Here is a 19,874-nt window from a genome sequence, read left to right as displayed (position 1 = left end):
TCAAAACAAGGCTGAGGTTTTGAGACTTGGGTAGGGTTTCAAGTATGGGGAGAGATTTGTCTCAAAAATATTCATACAAATACATTTGTGATTTTCACGTGTTTTTCAGATCCACAAACATATTCGTGATTTTCACGTGTTTTTTAGATCCATAAACATTTTCTTGATTTTCACGTGTTTTGAGATCCACAAATATTTTCACGATTTTCACGTTTTTCAGATCCACAAAAATATTCTTGATTTTCATCTGTTTTTGAGATCCACAAATATATCTGCGATTTTCACGTCTTTTTAAATTTTGTGTGTGATTTTCCATGACTTTTGCTTGCGAGTTGTCGCAAGTGCCTTTGTGGATCGTCGCGCACGCACGTTTAGGTTTGAGACAAACATCGCGCTGTTTGAGATTTTCACACACACAAGCCCTCAGATATTCACGCGTCTCAGGCCTGTTCCTCTTCCGTCCACAGGAGGCAGTGTTGCTGTCTCAATTGAACGAGAATGAGCCGCTTCTCATTTAAAATTGGACACTGAAAAACAGAAATCGAGTCTTTATCTGACCTTCCATTATGTGTTTATTTTGCACAAGTCGTGAAACAAAACGAGATCTTAGTTTGTTTCTCTCGAGCTTGTTTTGCCTTCACTCGAAAGACACTCTTCTTTTGCTATTAAATTTTCTTCTTCTACGCCACTAAGCGTAGCTAAGCAGCAGCTCTGATCTGTATATATTACTGGATAGCCACTAGACCCAAGACTACTTGCCATACGATCCTATACATTTACAATATCCAAATTGGAGAACATTGGAGACAATACTTCGTAGAAAGAGGACGATTTATGTTTTAAATGTTAATGTTAAATGTTTTAAACAGGATTTCAGACATTTTACAACTTGCCTTAAATACATGATGTATCTATATGTGTATATATTATATCCTGAATGTGTTTACAGGAGGACATGTTTTTTTTAAATTATTATAACTGTAATTCAACAAAAGATGCCTCTACCAAATCTAATATTGGGGTCTAAGGAATTGAGCCCCTTTTTCTTTTATTGCTCAGTTCCTTAGACCTCAATATTAGATTTGGTAGCAGCATCTTTTTTGCATTTGAAATTAGGATTTCAAGGTAGTGCCAGGGTCTCAAATTTGGGTTTTAAGTCAGTATTTTGGCTTAAAGTTCTAGGTTCAAGATAGGGTGAGAGTTACTCAGAAGGGTTTTTGAGGCTCAAACCAGAGTTCAGATTTAAGTCTTCGAGTTTCAAATGTAGGGCTTTTCAAATCGAGGTTAGGATTTCAAATGAGAGTTTCCAGACATGCTAAATGTTTGTTCACCTCTAAGAATATTGCCTATTAGAGTTGACTTGAGTTGATTATTATGTTGCAACACCTTCCAGATGCACAACAGGCAGCATGTCCTTTAAATAACGTCCAGTTGCCGGGCAACAGGAAACTCCATTTTGCCTCCAAAATTAAACATGCTTTGCAATGTATGACTTGACTTGATGAAGTAGAAAGCCAATACAAGTAGTCAGAACCAGCACTGGCCCAGGTAGCAATTATATTACGAACAACATTCCAGCTTCTCCAAAAATCCCAACAAAACTTTTTGTAAAGCGTATTGAAGGAAAAGATCACAATCAGTCACACTATGCCTTTCCATAAAACACAGTCATAAAATAATCAAATGGAATGTAAAGAATTAAACAGTCAATGCATCATTAGTTCATTGCAACCGCTGGTGCGTGCGACTTGGCTAACGAGGGGCAGAATAGCACAACAAAACTACGTACTCAATAGTGATCTATGACAATTTGGCTGTCTATTAGCATTTAGCTAGCAAAGGGCAAAGTTGTGTGGTTGGACATGCAGAAAAACCCCCCAACATAATTTCTCCTTGTTTGACAGTAAACTTCAACTGGGAATGGCATTAGCTTGAAGTCCTTTTTTTAAAGCATTGTTCACTGTCTGTCAAATTGCTGCTTGTTGCGCACATGCGAGCTTTCCAGAATACATAAGAATGACAAGAAAACCAGGTAGGAGATTCACAGACCACATTTGGGTGCAATAGATGCAGATGCTCATTCCAATTTGTGTTATGAAGGCTTATTATGTCTCGGATGTCAGATCAAAGCTACTTTATTGATTACATGTGCACGTTCTTAGTGTTTTATTGATATTATAAATTTCAATCCGACATGTTCTATGTGTTATGAGGAATCATTAATCATTCTCTCTGGTGATCTTCTAATACCAGGCGGTAATAAAATCCAGATGAACAAGATGTTATTGTTTTCAGGCACGTAATTCCATTTGGTTCGTCCTTGATGCCAGATCAAAAGGTACCTAAAGGCAATCAAACGTGTTGTATATGATTTTTTTTCTTCCATGTGTACATCTTTACTGTTTTATTTAGGTTATATATTTCCAGCTGACATTTTTAAGTGCCTTATGAGTGTCGCATCGTTTGATCTTTTGACATCAGCGGGAAGTAAAATCATTTTACCGTTACCTGTGTGTACTTTTATTGTTGTATTAGGGAGTTATTCATCTGTCCTTTGATTTTTGGTCAGGAAGCAAAAAAGTATCCATATTAGTATTTTTTTTTGTGTTCTAGGAATGGAAAAAGAACATTTATAAATAGCATGTAACACACATGAAATACGAGTGAAATTAGGCTGTGTCCTGCCGCGGTCCCTTTCAGAGAACCGTGACTCACCGCTGCGTTAATTATAGATGAATTTCAATTGCGTGAATGAAAAAAAAACAAAAAAAAAAAAAACAAACACCCCGCCCCCCGAGGCGGGCAAGCAGAGAGGTGACTTTCTCATCAACGGAAAGAACCGCTTGGTCTCTACAGATTGGAGTCTTAAGTACCAAGCGAGGCCCACCTGCGTCGCCCCACACTGGCAGGTATTCGTCTTGCTGGATGTCCAACATGATCTCCAGTCCGTTCCCCGTGCCGCCTTTCATGGTGGTGCGCAGGGACTTGCCCTCCTCGGCCGCGTTGAACATGTAACACTTGCCGTACCGGGTGAACACCTGCGAGAAGAGACAGGCAGTGCTCAGTCAGATTATGGATGTACACAACTGCAGAGAGTAACTTGCGTATTTGAGGAAGTCGTAAATTGTCCCACTGATGGTGTAAGAGTGAAGCGAGGCACGTAACAGTTGCACTTTTCTTTGTGTGCACCCCGTCTGCTTGGAGCTATGATGTTATGTGATTGACATATAGCTCAGGCACCGAGCAGTTTATTTGAGGTGAGGCGTTTATTTTTTCCAATTAGATAATTCCCCTGGTAAACTATCTTAACTTTTATCTCATTCAGCATAGGTAAAGGTTATTGCAGCTACTAAAAAGAAACAAGCAAAGCAAAACATGGCGGGAACTTCAAGGCAAAAACGGGCAGCATGACGGGAGGAAACCAACAATGAACCGTCACAGACAGTGGGGAGACAAGAGACTAAATACACACACTAATTGACACAACGAGACACAGCTGGGCAAGACACAAGTGGCAGAGGGTCCTGATAGGTTGACACACGAGGAAGTCAGGCAAACACAGGTGGGCAGGACAATGCTTGACGAGACAATGGGAGACACACAAGGCAAGCCGAACATAACTTAAACTTAAAGGAACATGAAGACAAACTGGATGCCATTTGTTATATTTGGTTTCCAGTTATTTCATAAAGGTATTCAAAGTTACCTATTTTTGGTCTCGTTTTAAGCTGAGGTGTTTATTTTCGAGCTCATGAGACTAACTGCATGAGTTGGTGGAAACGTGGCTGCAGTCACGGTAATTACAGTACAGTTAACTCGCGACGCCTCCTGTTACTTTTGTTTCATTTATTTTGAGGTGAAATGTTTATGAAAGTGAAAGTAGAAAATGACACATTTTAATTACTTAAATAGCAAGCTGTCATTATTGGCCTCCTGTGCTTCGCACACACACACACAAACACACTTGTGTGCAACAATAGCATCACAATAATCAAGAGTCAAGTGGTACTCCCAGAACACATGTAAATTTAGACAAAAGACACTTGAAATCATCGAAGAAAGAGTTGTTTATGTGGTGATGCAGTGTTTTATCGTGCCTGTCAGGGTCCCTGCCAGCCAGCCCCTCCCACCTCATTAGCCTAACGAAGACCCATCTGCTTTGAGGAGAACAGAGATAATCAGGCAACTCGTTTTAATTAGTTCACAGACAAAAGATTATATTTGCATGTATCACTGTGACGAAACTTGGCTATGCCGCCACATGGGTACTGATGTAAGCGAAGCTAACAGTAGGCACATAGTATCACAAATTCTGCCCCTAGGAGAAAATCAGTCTGTATGTCTGCCTTCTTTTTTGTGTGGGCAGATCTTTGTAGCACTATTGCAAGGAGAAATAAGACATTCATTTGGATCAATATGATACAAAAACACTCCCCTCCCCGTCCCCCTGCATGGATTGGCATCGGTATAATGTGTGAGATTTCTGTTAAGGTAAAGAGAACAAAAAAAAAAAAAAAAAGAAACAAAACATGGAAGACATGCTTTCTGGATATTGACGCGGGTCTTTCTGGCCTCATGATCGATAGACTTGCTAATAGCAGACCCACAGGTGGTGCGTATCAGCAGAAATGTGAAGAGGGACACAGGGGGTGCGCTTAACTTATCTGGCAACAGCGATACTCCCAGACTGATTCTGCACTGGCAGTCAATTCACACTCTGTGAAAAATGCCTGCGTTTTATGGTTCCCCGAACACAATCCCTTACAACTGACTCAGCAGCGCCAGAGTTTGTACTCCTACTAGAGAATTTGTACAAATTATAATATATAATAATATATATATATATATATATATATATGGTACCGGCTTGTAACGCGCGGTGGCTGATCAGCTGGATCCAGCTGATTGCTGGTCAGTGGATAGCAAAAAAATTGGAAAGCAAATAAAGGGACTGGAAATCCACAGGCTTACGCTACTAATACAAAAAAAAAAGTAAAATGTAGGGGGTTTTTTTGCGCTACCACGTGTCACGATTACGCTTACAAGTCCACGGCATCAAATATACTGATGGCCAAATAAAAAACTAGCCACAACGAAAACAAGGAGGCGCCACCTTGTGGCGCGGTACCATAATGTGAAAAAAGGTCCTTTTGGGTCCAAAATATGAACAGTGAGATAATTGTATATTCTATTTCTACACATAATTCCTTTTAAAATGATATATAATACATGTACATACCTCAAAAATTGACAATGTTACAGCAGTTTGTTGCCAGGTTGAAATGCCTCATTTTGAGAAAAACACATTCAATGTCATAATGTCATGCACCAGGACTTTCGGTGTGGGAAGGCTTTATTCAAAAAGAATAGGAGCCACTCCTTTCCTGAGAACTACACAGTAAATTCTGTAGCGTAAATTTGACTACTCAGAGTAAATTTAACTTTATTTACAGTGGGACCAAATAGACTCAATTTTAGAGAAACATTTACACTTGGAAGAGAGTAAAAGAAAGAATTGAAAAAAGTAAAACTCACTCAAGGGTTGAGGAACGAACTCACGACCGTCAGCTTGGGAGACTGTCACAATACCACCTGATCTATGCCCCTACTACTATTTACCTCTATCTAAGAGGAGACCAATAAACATGGTCTTGGAGTTACACAGATTCCAGCTGACATGAGTGATATACTAACACACAGCAGGACCTGCGTGGCTCAGGCAGTAGATCGGCTGTCTCCCATGCTGAAGGTCGTGAGTTCGTTCCTCAACCCTTGAATGAGTTTTATTTTTTTCCCCAATTCTTTATTTTACTCTCTTCCAAGTGTAAATATTACTCTAAAATTGAGTCTATTTGGTCCCACTCTAAATATAGTCAAATTTACTCTACAGAATTTACTGTAAATGCCCCAGAGCCGTAATTTTGACAGCTGGAGCTCTGGTATAGACATCATCGTCTAAAATCATTATAAAGAAGAAGAAAAAAGAAAAAACAGTTTGAATAGCTAATAAAGGTATTTTGTTTATTACAAATTCAATTCTGTTGTATCTTTTAATGTAGCTCCTTTTCTGAGTCTACGCAATACCGTTCTTCCCCCTCTGTAGCAGACGGGTGCGGTTGAGGTCTTGGAGCTTCCGACAGAGCTTGTTATCCCCCAGCCTTTTTTTTTTTTTTTTTAAACTATATGCTAATACTTTGAACTGTGTTCAAAGTTGACAGTACGTTTCCTCTTTGCCACCGGATCCAATGACCTTAGCCTTGTCAGTTTTTTGAAACAGATGTAATGCTTTTACTGTATAAGTGTTTTTATTGACCATGGTGACTCTTCTTCTCTTCATACCGTCACTGATAAGTGGTTGCTATGGAAACCCGACAACGCTGTCAATGACCCATAACTATTTTTGTGTTTTTGATTCATAAAATGGCAACATAGGAATATTATACACGGTTGGCTCACTTATCACGGGCTATACGTTCCACGCCCACCCGCAATAAGTTAATTTCTGAGAAATAGAGGTCAGTAAAGTCAGTAAGCAGCAATAAAAATAAAAAATCACGTTGCTACACAGTAAATTCTGTCGTGTAAATTTGACTCTATTTAAATAGGGACCAAATAGACTCTAATTTAGAGTAAACTAATATTTACACTAGGAAGAGAGTAAAATATAAAATTTGAAAAAAAACAAAACAAAAAAAAACCTCAATCAAGGGTCGAGGAACGAACTCACAACCTTCAGCTTGGGAGACTGCCACACTACCACATGAGCTATGCCTCTCTCACTGTTTGCTTTTCTCCAACAGACCAAAGACATTGTTTTTGGTCTCTTGGGCCCTGTTCAATCGGAAGCAAAGCTAGCTTCATCCTCAAACAAGTCTTGTACAGACCAAATGAAGACACTCAGGGTGTTCAAGTCTGGACGGATAGTGTAGAAGAAGAATCAGCAAAGAAGACGAACCACTGATCTGAATCGCCGATTGAAGACTTTTGAAGCCGCAAGGCCACCATATTACTCCTCCCAAGAAACATTTTTCGTCATACGATCCTATTCATTTACAGGATAGAAATTAGAGAACATTGGAGACAGTACTTAGCAGAAACAACAGGGGTCTAGAAACTGACTGATAAAAGAAAAGGGGGTCTTCAAAGTAGTTTAAACAGTAGTCTGCTCGCGAGATGGGAAGAGTAAGATGGCTGCCCTGTCACTTCAACGGCTTGCATGGGCGTGTATGGGCTATCGGCTAGCCAGTAATATATACAGATCAGTGAAATGAACACAGAAGACGTGACAATGCCGGGTGATTCAAGTACAACATCACGCAAAACATTTTGCTGGAAAAGCATAAACAAGCTAAGGAGGTTGTGTAAAACGACGAAGACACGGCTATATGAAAAAGTCCTAGAAAAATTGCATATGAATCTTATATGTTTTAACAGAATTCTATGTGGATTTTATATGTCACAAAACTCCCAAATACAAAATGCATACAATTTATGTATGTTTAAAATCATGTGTGTCAGACATGCCCAATGCAATACCAAGTCTTATATATTTTGTATAAAAAGAACCTACTTAAATTATATCACTGCTGTTCTTGTGCAAATATATATGGCATGCCATTATGCACAGTTGTGTTTAAATTAGGGCTTTCAAAGTTAAAGCATTAACTAATTAATTGATCACAAGAAATGATCACATTAATCATGTAATAACGCAGATTAATCTCTATTAATTTTGACCGTGGATGATCATTCAGAATATTTGTTCATGGCAAACTATCGGGGTCATTTTTTTTTCCATTTTAAATTATGCAAGTAATTAACTGCTGAGAAAAAGAGAATGTGCGTGCAAGTGGTTCAAAAAATGTTGAAGACGTCCTTATTAAAATTCAAAAGAGTTAACACATGGCTGACTGGTTAGCACGTCCACCTCCCAGTTCTGAGGACTCGGGTTCGAGTCCAGGCTCCGGCCTTCCTGAGTGGAGTTTGCATGTTCTTCCCGTGCCCGCATGGGTCTTCTCCGGGTACTCTGGTCTCCTCCCACATTCCAAAGACATGCATGGCAGGTTAAATGGGTGCTCCGGATTGTCCATAGGTATGCTTGTGAGTGTGGATGGTTGTTCCTCTCTGCGTGCCCTGTGATTGGCTGGCAACCAGTTCAGGGTGTACCCCACCTACTGCCCCAAGCCAGCTGGGATCGGCTCCGGCACACCCCGCGACCCTTGTGAGGAGCAAGCGGTTCAGAAAATGGATGGATGGATGGATGGATGGAAGTAAGTATCAGCTTCTGGATGAAAGACATAACATCCATTGGCAAATTATCTGTTGCATCACTCAATAGTATTTAATAGTAACTAATGTGTGTGCGCCGTGCGCTAAAATTAACCAGGGGAATTATTTTGGCACAGACAAAACGAGACACAAAAATGGAAACACCAGGTATTTATCAAACTTGACAATATTGCTCCGTCCCATCAATACCTTGAAATGGGCCACCAGAGATATCCTTTAAGTGGTTTTATTTCTGCAGATGGAAATTGTATATGCTGGTCAATTAATAATAGCTATTTATGTTGTTTGTCTTACAGGAGCAGCATTACAAAAATGGCCTCATGTCATCCCATCACATATTGGTACTGTGATCAACTCAAAGCTCTCCGAAATCAGGGCAAAGAATAAACCTAAAAATCTGGACCCTGAAACCATCATGCTGTTTGACAACAGTCAAGAGTAAATTGTCAGGTGCTGTGCTTTGGCCATGTTAGTTCAGGTGTAGTGAAGTTTTGATGCCTGAGCCACGTTTAATTTGCCTGGGGGTCTGGGCCAATCAGGGTTCGTGGCATTCTAAATAGTGTATGTAAGAAAAAACAACAAATTGCTTGAAGTTATGCATAAGGTTTTTGTTTTGTTTATTTGTTTTTTTGGGGTGGGGGGATGGGGGGGCTTAGATGAGAATGTCAGTGTTTTGGGAATATGTAATCTTTGACAGTTAGATGGAAGGACTAGTTTACCCACGCCGTTTGATGTTGTGCAAATTAAAGCGTGTATGGGTGTGTAAATGTCTGGAATAAAAATTTTGACACAATTGTGGACTGTATTCAAATTGCATATGTCCTTTGTACAATGCACATGATATACATATAAGGATAAATACATTAATCTATCATATAAATATAGTAATAGTATTAAATCCTTATATAGAATTTGTAAGCATTTAACATTACTAACTTATTAAAATCATATTTAAATTGCCTAAAATACTTACAACTAATTTACTAGATTTAGATATTAAATGTAAGTGATTTTTTATGAAAACTTTAATATGTTCTTATAAAGTTCATATATAAATCGTTTTAAATAGTTATTTGTATTATATATCAAACATTTTAAATTCCATATATAAAACATATGTAGAACTTGTAATATTCATATAAGAGTTTGAAAATCCCCTATATGATTTATGGGTTGTTTTTGGTATGAAAGGGGCCATAATTGCACAGATATTATATAAGACATACACAATCCTTATAAAGATAATTCTACTCAATTTATGAAAGGAATGTATCATGCTTGCCATATATATATCATATAGGCTTTTTTCATATGGGTATGCCATTGTTGTTGACAGATTGGCGATTGGTGTGCAGCCACACGAGAATTAAATCATCACTGGAGGAATATCCCGCATATGGTGTCCACATTGGAACGTCCGGGGCGCATTTCGAAATCTTTCCACTCTGGATTCCGGTTCCAAAAGTTATTGGTTTCAAGCTCCTAAACCGAGCTGCCATGTTGACGAATTGCTCAAACGGTAAAAAATAAATAAATATTGTGCTGATGTTTTCGTGTGAATGGGGCCTTGGCGTTAGGAAGATTCCATGCAATCATGAAATCAGCTGCAGCTGACATGAGCGACATACTAATGCACAAAGCAGGAGCTACGTGGCTCAGGGAGCAGATTGGCTGTCTCCCAAACTGAAGTTCGTGAGTTCATTCCTATCTTGAGAGGCGCTTTTATTTTTATTTTTTCCAATTCTTTATTTTACTCTCTTCCAAGTGTAAATATTACTCTAAAATTGAGTCTATTTGGTCCCACTCTAAATGGAGTCAAATTTACTGTGTAGTTGAATAGTTAATGCATGGCCTGTATTACTTTTGTGCCATGTACATATTGTACAAATGTATTCTTTGGCATGTTATTTTTCTATATCCAATGTTGCTGAAGAAACAATGCAAATTCCTCCATTTGGAGTAACGGTAAAGGTTATTCTTGTATTTTAAATATTTATGACTAAAACACTTTTAACTTTATTTAGCCCCCCCAACACTCACTAGATGCGGGCGTAGAACTCGGGAAGTTCTGTGCCATGGAGCAGTGCGAACTTGCACACGGAACTGGATCCAAAGATGTAATCAATCAACTATCGCGATCTGACGGTAGGGTCCAAATTTCTACATTCAGGCAAATTCATAGCTTATACCGAACATATCGACTCTACTGCTGACCCCTAACATAAATGCTTTGGTCTTGCAGGTTATGCTTATGTAAAAAAGCAAATGACCCATTCATAATTAATACAAAAGAATTTGTAACTACTTCAATTAGAGTTAACATTTTGACTTGCAGCGTTTACTATGACAACTTTACAAAATTCTACCAAACAAGTGTGGCGTAAACATAGGTCAGTAAAACAGATTACAAGAAGAATGCAAACAAATCTGTGGCTTTATCACTTAAACTTTTCTTCCAACCATCCATTTCCTTTGCCTATTCCTCACAAGGGTCGCGGGGGTGCTGTAGCTTATCCCGGTGTACACCATGAATTGCTTGCCAGCCAATCTCAGGGCACAAACAGACAAAAGGAAGGCCGAAGCCCAGACTCAATCTTACATCTTCAGCACTGGGAGGAGGACGTGCTAACCACTCATGCACCGGGCCGCCTCAAATTTGAATGTTTCATGAAATATGTACACATGCATTTCCTAAGCACTGAAATCTATTACACTATAAAAGTAAATACATCAAATATACAGACTTTGTAAAAAATAAAGTCGACCAACTGACTGAAAAGAAGCAGCAGAGGTTGTTTTTTTTCCTCTCAAATCGCAACATGTGATTTGAAAAACAAAAACAAACACATTCTACTACATTGGGATGATTTAGTCTGAATGCCAAGAAGTTCATTTTGGTTTCAAGCTGTCATTGTGGGTGAATTCCAGGTTGACCACTTGAGCTCCTACAAGAGAATTTACCCAAATCATAACATGGTAATTTGAAGATAAATACGTGCAGCTCCCTCAGGGTGGGTGTGATATTATTGGTCTCAGCCCAAACGTTACTGTATGGAGATATTAGATTTTTTCTTCAACAAGAGGATCAAAGAATATAAGCCCCCTGACACCAGTTCCACTGACTGACTTGAAATGCTATCACTGTGTCTACCATAACAAGACAGAAGGTGTTCATCAACATTAAAGTCTTTAGTTATCATTTCACAATTTTGTTGAACATGATGTATGATCTAATCTTCCATTCAGCACAATTTGCGGGTGTGTTTGTTCCACATCCTGACAGCTCTGAGCGGCTTTGAGGTTGAACAATAGCAGCCACAGCTGCATTTATCATACTTGACGATGTTTGGCGCTCGGGTCAGGGCCGAAGTCAACGGGGCTGTGGGAGAAAAAGAGTCGTCATCCCGCGGGGCGACAGGATGACAAAAGATGCTAACGAAAAAACTGCGGCTTTCACCATTGAGAATCTTCGCCCGTCGCTTCCCGCTGCTCGTCATCTGTTGCCTCCAGTGGAGATGTCAGAAAAAAAAAGAGCAGCCCATAATGAGCTCTCAGGCCTGTACAGACATATGACACAATAGTGCTGCTTTGTCGGGGGAGCAAGGAACTGAAAAAAAAAATCATGTATGAATTCTGTCTTTGCACCATTGAAGGGAAAAGACTTCCTGTCTGCTTTAGTAGGGCCAAAAAAAAAAAAAAAGTAGGAAATGAAGGTGAACATTTGATTGTCAGCTAGTGAATTCGTCCTTCCTACATGATTCATTTACCACTTCTGGACAAAAGAGGAGAAAAGTGAAAGAAGATGTGGAAATGTTTAAAAAGTGGGAAAAAGAAGAAAAAGTAAAATAGGGAAAGGGTGAAAAGACAAAAAGTTGAAAAAGAAAAAAGAATAATAGGCATGAGAAGGAAAAAAAAACTAAACAGAAAAGGGTAGAGAAAGGGAAAATGGAAAACAAATGGAAAAAAATTCAAATGAAAGAAAAATAGAAAAAGAAGGAGAGAAGGAAGAAAACGAAAAAGGAGAAATTGCATAGAGAAGGTGTATGGAATGCCGTGTAAATTGTCTTAACAGACTGTAACTGCTGCTGTTATACTTATTACAAACATTGAGGCTGTCTGGTAACCACAAACATACAATGGACTCTATGCACAAATAGCGGTGACGTGTTTCCGGCAAAATCTCTGAGCGCACCGCCCTTTCCAGTAGTGGCGATTGCCATTTGTTTTCCTTCAGAGAACCTCACCAGTTGTCAGCATTTTGGAGTATATTTTCATCATTGTTGTTTTTATAAGTGTGATTGCGAGCATTTGTCAAGGCATCGAGGAAGAGGAGAGACGACAGCACATCGAGCAATCACTGCTGTGTGCGCAGATAGACAGGTTTAACTCTGCTTGTTTTTTCTCTCTTATGCTGACCACCGGAGACAGTTTGTTGGAACTTGTTAACATTCGCAGGGATAACTCGATCGCACAAGGACGCCGTTTGTTAACAGTAGAACCAGAGCTGTATTTTGGAAGTTAAACTTTGATGTGTGTTGTGGTCCTTTACCTTGTGTTGGCTTTCTTATAGCAGGGGTTAACAGCTCTTTGTGTAGAGTGCTCTATAAAAAGAGGCAGACGGCAACTTTGCTTCGGTGTTGTCTTTACTGAACTGTTTGCTCTCAACCTACAAGTCAACAACATACCACAGCGCCACCTAGCGGTCACATTAGTAACAATACACCATAATGTGTTGTCACTGTTTACAAAATAATCTGTTTCTGCCTTTCTGGCATTTTCACTTTTCATGTGCCTGTATGTATATTATTCCCATGCTGCCATTTTATTGTATAAAAAACATAAAAACATTTATGAGTCATTATTCTTGCACCACGGACAACACTGTCGGATTTCCATAGCAACCACTTTTCAGCATGTCACCATGGGCTGACATGAAAAAAAAAATAAACAGCAGAGGCATTACATCTGCTTCAAAATATTGACGATGTCGGAGTAGAGATGAAGAATAGGCTACAGACCAGAGAGGAGTTGTTAGTTGGTTGGTTGGTTTATTGAGAATATCTATATCTATATCTATCATGTATTCATCATCAATGTAATAAACTATTTTTATCTAATAACGTCACATTTAAAAAAAAAAAAAAAAAAAAAAACGAAAAAGGAAAACAAAAAATAGAAATGGAACAACGAAAATCTTAGATGTTATGAACAGTTAGCCGGCAGGTTCCATCTGAAGATTCAACACATAACCTATACACCGTCTGACTGGATGGAGGCGTAGGATATTTTGTGGACCCGTAGAGGAGCTACAATACATAATTTACATTAAAAAAAACAAACTTTCCTAGCTACTCAAACGGCTTGTATTTCCGTGTAGTAATCATTTAAGCAATGACGACATTACCAGAGCAGCTTCAAGCCGTCCAAATGACAGCTCTGGGAGATGTAATTAATAGTTTTAAAATTCTGATAAAGGAGCGGCCCCTGTTCTTTTTGAGTGGGTTCAGGATTTAGGATTAGAGTTGTACATCACATTAACAGTGCGTTCCGCTGAAGTCTGCCTGCACCGGAAGTTTGGGTGCGCTCATCCGGCGAATGCGGAAGTGAATTGTGCACATAATCCATTGCTGACAGATACTGATAGCAACAGTACACAACCTGATATTTAGCCTTTTCCAAAAAAAGAGGAGAAATTGCATAGAAGAATATGTTTGGATGGCACTGCACTGTTCTAATTGTACACAACTGCATGTTAAGTGATTGCCAGTTGTTTAGTCATTTCAAGACTTTGCATGCAGCATTCAGAATTTGTGCAAGTTCTCCATTATATACTAACAAGCCAACATTTAGTCACTTATGTCATTTAACATGAAAAGCCCAATCTAATGTAAAATTCAATCTAATTGGAATACTCAAATCCCACTAGTTGCCGCGCTACATGGAAATGAAAAATTATGCAAATATCTACATTAAATAAATATATGCATTCTTTCTCTCATTTTCCTTTTCCAGCCCAGTGTAAAGTGAACGTTGAAACCGCTGGGGATCCAAGGAGGGAGTTCTTATGAGACGCCGTGTTATTGTTTGGCCAATCAATAAGCTGTTATGAGAAAAGATTACACGACGAGATTTACAGTAATGAATGGAGCGAAATACTTTTAGCACCATATATATACATAAATAAATAATAAACACACGCACACACACATATTGTCTACACTTTTGAAATTACAGTGCACAGTCCCTATTGCAATAACTACACATTCAGTTACCGTAATTGCTAAAATGTGGAATAATTGACAACCCCTGCCCCACTCCCCAAAAAGGATTATGTACAGAAGCTGCAAAATGGTCTGAAGATGACCATCAAAAATTAAAATTATGTGAATATGTATTCAGTTGTTAATTATTTCAACACCAAAAATACCACCTTCATGTGAGGCTCCTCAATAGTATTAGCGAGCATACTAGCCAAAATCAGGGTTTCTCAACCTCTGGCCTGAACAAAAAGGCAAGAAGAAACACTAACTTGAAAGATGTAACTGTGTTTGACAAATGCAAGTGTATCAAATGGGTAAATGTGTTTGGGTACTTTTGTGCCACCCCATGTTGTATACAGTAGGGCTCCACGTTCATCATCATACGCTCGCTGCGCGGTCGACTTCTCGACGTAGTACACAGCAGCTCCCGTCACCTTCCAAACCAACGGCCACTTTTTATGGAAGTCGTTCATCACGGCGCTCCATGATGATGTTTTTATTTTTTTACAAGGCGACGCTGCCGCGATAGTGCAAAAGAATGGAGGATGGCAGCAGATTTATGCCAGTGTGGATGAGGGAGGGTTCGAGATTAGGGAAAGGAAGAAAACAGGTGAGTTATATGACAGTGAAAGGAACGGGAGCCGAGCTGGTTAGCTCCATGTCGTGTCTGGTGAAGCAGCATGTGGCTGACAGGCATCGGACAGTCAATCATTACTGGCATCTCCAATGATTATGCATTAAGGCTGGGCAGTTATTCGAAATTTAATCGTGATTTCGATTTTGGCTTATCACAAAAACAAAACAATCGAATAAAACCGATGAATACTATTCAGCAAAACAGATTTTTATTTTTTGTTGTTGCATGGAGACAGGCGGCAGCACAACTTGTGATTTGTGATGCAGCGGCGGATGATTTATGACGTCTGCATTGTGTCGTTGACATTGGATAACGTGATGACATTAACACAGGGAGTCACCACGGGGTGAGGAGTGTTAGGGGGGTGCGCAGCAAACCCATTAAAGATATTCCCCTTGACTTGTCACATTTCTTCCGAGGGAGTGTTGGGCTGAAATCTGATTATAGTCGTCAGGCACCCTCCTGAGTGACTGTTCAAAATGCACCCGATAGTCGAGGAAAGGAAGGAAATTGTTGTAGGGAGCAGTCGTCACGCTACATTAGGTCAAACACGCCAAGGACAAAGACGAGTCCAACGGCATCTTCTATAACAATATCTACTGGCGCTACTGTCGTGAGTCCATCTGTTCACGCGCTCGTCCATCTGCTCCATAGACATACCCTCTTTGTCTACATTAGCATCCACGTCGCCGCTAATGACTGATTAGCAAGGCAGCATGTGAAAGTCCCACCACAAGAATGACTCACTTTCATGTGTTTATTCAGAGGAAAGATGTGGTTTAGGATTAAGACTGGAGTTGAGATACCCTCAGGACCAATGTTAGGACAGTATCCTCATCCATCTGTTGAAATATAAATCCTTACTAGCATTGCCACTTATTGAACGGTTTTCTCACACAGGTATTGCTTGGTCTAAATGCCATTGCTGGAATTGCCATTAATTATAATAGCATTCATTCAGTGAACGAGTCAATCTTAATGCCAGTCATTACTCGCAGTTAAGCAGCATGTGGTGAGTCATTTCAATTTGATACTGCATTACCAGTAGTCACATATCAATAAGGTGGCCAGACAAAATTAAAAACCTGGGCCTGGTTGTTCAATTCTCGGTTATTTTAACCACTGTTTAACCCCTAACCGCCGGTTAAATTCTTAACCCGCCGTTACTAATCGGCCGCTAATTATGCGTTGTTCAAAACATGGTTAGTCACGCCGTTTGTTAACGGCACCATCAAAGTTAACCGTGTTGTTTTCGTCCCACAATTCCTCTTTTTGCTTCCAGGTCGGCGAAAGCAATCGATCCTATCCAAATGACCTCTGGCACTTGCCGAAAAAAAAGAAGCCGGAAGTTTTCTGCTGACGAAGAAAACGTTAAACAATCAATGGTTGAAGTAATTTAGGAATTTTTGTGACATTATTTATTTAGTTTTAATTCATCATAACTTATTTTTGTTTTCTCTGTGTCCATTTTTAGAACTTGTCTTAAAACATATTTTTATTCTTTCTCTTTGGACTCAACATGAGACTTGGAATTTTATTACTGCTAAGAGGTAACGTGTGCTTAACTCTTCATCAGAATAATCACCAACATCAAAGTCAAGCCCTCGATAGACTCTCTTTTTCTTGTGCTCAGTGGGCATCATGAAGGCAGCATTAGCCACGAACACAGAGTTGACCACACTGTTAAAAAGTTAGCGGCGGCCCTTAGGTGTGTTAACTTTAACAGAAAGTTAACAGCTGGTTAAATTTAACATAGTTTTGAACAACAAGATAACAGTGCCATTAAAGTTAATGGTCAGTTAAATCTACTTAAAGCTATAACCGGGTTTTGAACAAGCGGGCCCTGGACGCTACGATAACTTTTCCTCGCGCCGGTCACGCATTGTAACATTGGAAAAATAACGCTAAAAAGCTCAGCTTGCATTGTCTGACCTGTAAGTGGAGACTGCAGTGGATTTCCCATTTCCCATAAGTCTTAGATACAAAAACAGGAATTAATTCTAGTTCCGGTCAATGCCTGTTGCCTGGTAGAAATAGATAGAAATGTGAATCTGAAAACAAATAGGAAAACAGCTGTATTCCCTTTTAATGTTTTTGACAAATGTGTGTTCGGTCCCTGTACGACCGTTGCCAGAGTTTGGTCCGCATTGCCGGCAGTAAGTCGGATTCGTTTCCGGTGAGGGTTGGACTCCGCCAAGGTTGCCCTTTGTCACCGATTCTGTTCATAACTTTTATGGACAGAATTTCTAGGCGCAGCCGAGGAGTGGAGGGGTTCCGGTTTGGTGGCCTCAGCATTGCATCTCTGCTCTTTGCAGATGATGTGGTGCTGTTGGCTTCATCAGGCCGGGACCTTCAGCTCTCACTGGAGCGGTTCACAGCCGAGTGTGAAGCGGCTGGGATGAGGATCAGCACCTCCAAATCCGAGACCATGGTCCTCAGTCGGAAAAGGGTGGAGTGTCGTCTTCAGGTCGGGGATGAGATCCTGCCCCAAGTGGAGGAGTTCAAGTATCTTGGGGTCTTGTTCACGAGTGAGGGTAGGATGGAGCGGGAGATCGACAGGCGGATCGGTGCAGCGTCTGCAGTGATGCGGACTCTGTATCGGTCCGTCGTGGTGAAGAAAGAGCTGAGCCAAAAGGCAAAGCTCTCGATTTACCGGTCGATCTACGTTCCAACCCTCACCTATGGTCACGAGCTGTGGGTCGTGACCGAAAGAACGAGATCCCGGATACAAGCGGCCGAAATGAGTTTCCTCCGCAGGGTGTCCGGGCTCTCCCTTAGAGATAGGGTGAGAAGCTCGGTCATCCGGGAGGGACTCAGAGTCGAGCCGCTGCTCCTCCGCGTTGAGAGGAGCCAGCTGAGGTGGCTCGGGCATCTGGTTCGGATGCCTCCTGGACGCCTCCCTGGGGAGGTGTTCCGGGCATGTCCCACCGGTGGGAGGCCCCGGGGACGACCCAGGACACGCTGGAGAGACTATGTCTCTCGGCTGGCCTGGGAACGCCTTGGGATCCCACCGGAGGAGCTGGTTGAAGTGGCTGGGGAGAGGGAAGTCTGGGTTTCCCTTCTGAAGCTGCTGCCCCCGCGACCCGACCCCGGATAAGCGGAAGAAGATGGATGGATGGATGGACAAATGTGTGATTGACATACACATGGTAAAAAAATAAAAAATAAATACCAGGACATCGAGACATGTTTAAGATTGGGATAAAACAATGAGGCTGGCGGAGCGGGGAGGCGGGACCCAAAATTTGGACTGTCCAGGCAAAAATGAGACATCTAGTCACCCTAGGTATCAATCAGGAACTTTAAAATGACAGCAACATGAAAAATCTACTTTTTGCAGCTCTTAACCATGTTAAAATGCTAATTCTTCACCAAAAACATGACCAAAGTGGTGTTTTCCTCCATTCGTCCCTCCAAGAAATTCTAGGTCATCCAAGAACCAGCCCCTGCCAACCTGAGTAAACGAGCTGTTGTCACTTTATGACATCAGAAGGTGCGAATCCCCACTTTCTCTGAGATCTCCATGGGATAATGACACAAGTAGCCTTTATCAGTAAACATTCTGTCCAAATGAATTTAAAGCAATCAATTATCCTTCACATTTGCAATGCCAAAGTGCAATGATCATTAAAATCCGTTCTGGCTGACACTTGTGCAAAGTACAAGTAACGAATACTATAGTGATTAGTGTGCTTGCTCTATAAGCAGCAAGTCCCCGGTTCAAAACCAGCTCAGGTTTGTTTTTTTTCCCCTCCTCCTTCCTTCACCTCTCTTCTTCCCTCTCCTCCACTAAGATTTCTTGCAGCAAGGAGCCATTTTGTTTCAAATCTTTATTGAAAAAGTGATGTCTTGTATTCAGAGGAGCGCTCAAACACAGAGCAACAGCAGACTGCAGTCGGCTCGCTAGGGGCGTGGCAATCACGCGGGGAGAGGCGGGGTTTTACTGAACCAGACGTTTTATTTCCGCTTTGGAAAAATAACCAGTAAAACACCTCATATCTCATAAAAAATGACATTGTCATGGTGTCAAAGGTAATATTTTATCATTATATGCCTATAGTTACCTTTTGGAAGGGCTTAAAATACCGTGGTGTCATCCCTTTAAAAAATATTTAGTAAATATGTCCTGTTAAAGTAGCATCATCAATCTCAGTATTTGGTACGTAAATTTGCAGCCCTTACTAGCGTAACTGTAGCGTGACCACAGCTGCTAGTGCTACGGGACACGTGAAATTCGACTGAATTTCTGAGTATTCCTGCACAGCTAATGCTAATGCATAATAAAGTACATCCACTCTGCTTTAATGAACTCCCCGCATGGTGTGGGAAGCCACAAGAGATATTCACTTCACTTTTACTTTTTGTACTTAAGTACATTATGAAGTCAGTACTTTACTCCCTTTACTTGAGTAAAGTATGAATCGGTACTTGGTCACCATTTGAGTCTTGTGTGCCAAAATGTAGGCCAGATGGACAAAAAGGTCAGCAGTTTTAATCATATGCTTTACAGTCCAGACCCACTTGACATGTGATCATAACTTAGAAAAAAAAAAAAAAAAAAACAGCGTCACGCTGCACGGGAAAAGAGCTGAAAGAAGCAATTAAGCTTGTGAACTTTACTGTGGGTAATACATCAAATTCCAAATGGAGTCGTTTCCTAATGTACTTTCCAGTAATTCCCTCCACAT

At 40.4% G+C, this 19,874-nt stretch overlaps 1 protein-coding gene across 2 annotated transcripts in view; it reads right to left on the bottom strand.

The window, feature by feature from the left end:
* The window catches only part of asic2 (acid-sensing (proton-gated) ion channel 2), a 292,832-nt gene that overhangs the window by 42,396 nt on the left and 230,562 nt on the right, over positions 1-19,874 (bottom strand). For both annotated transcript variants that reach the window (XM_077494424.1, XM_077494415.1), the window contains one exon: positions 2,888-3,038. In XM_077494424.1, coding sequence (XP_077350550.1) covers positions 2,888-3,038 — 151 coding nt within the window. The remainder of the gene's footprint in view (positions 1-2,887; positions 3,039-19,874) is intronic.

The sequence above is a fragment of the Festucalex cinctus genome, chromosome 1 (genome assembly GCF_051991245.1).
Source record: "Festucalex cinctus isolate MCC-2025b chromosome 1, RoL_Fcin_1.0, whole genome shotgun sequence".
NCBI classification, from domain to species: domain Eukaryota; kingdom Metazoa; phylum Chordata; class Actinopteri; order Syngnathiformes; family Syngnathidae; genus Festucalex; species Festucalex cinctus.
The sequence above is the reverse complement of the archived record's forward strand: the minus strand, read 5'-3'. Positions and strand labels throughout refer to the sequence as shown.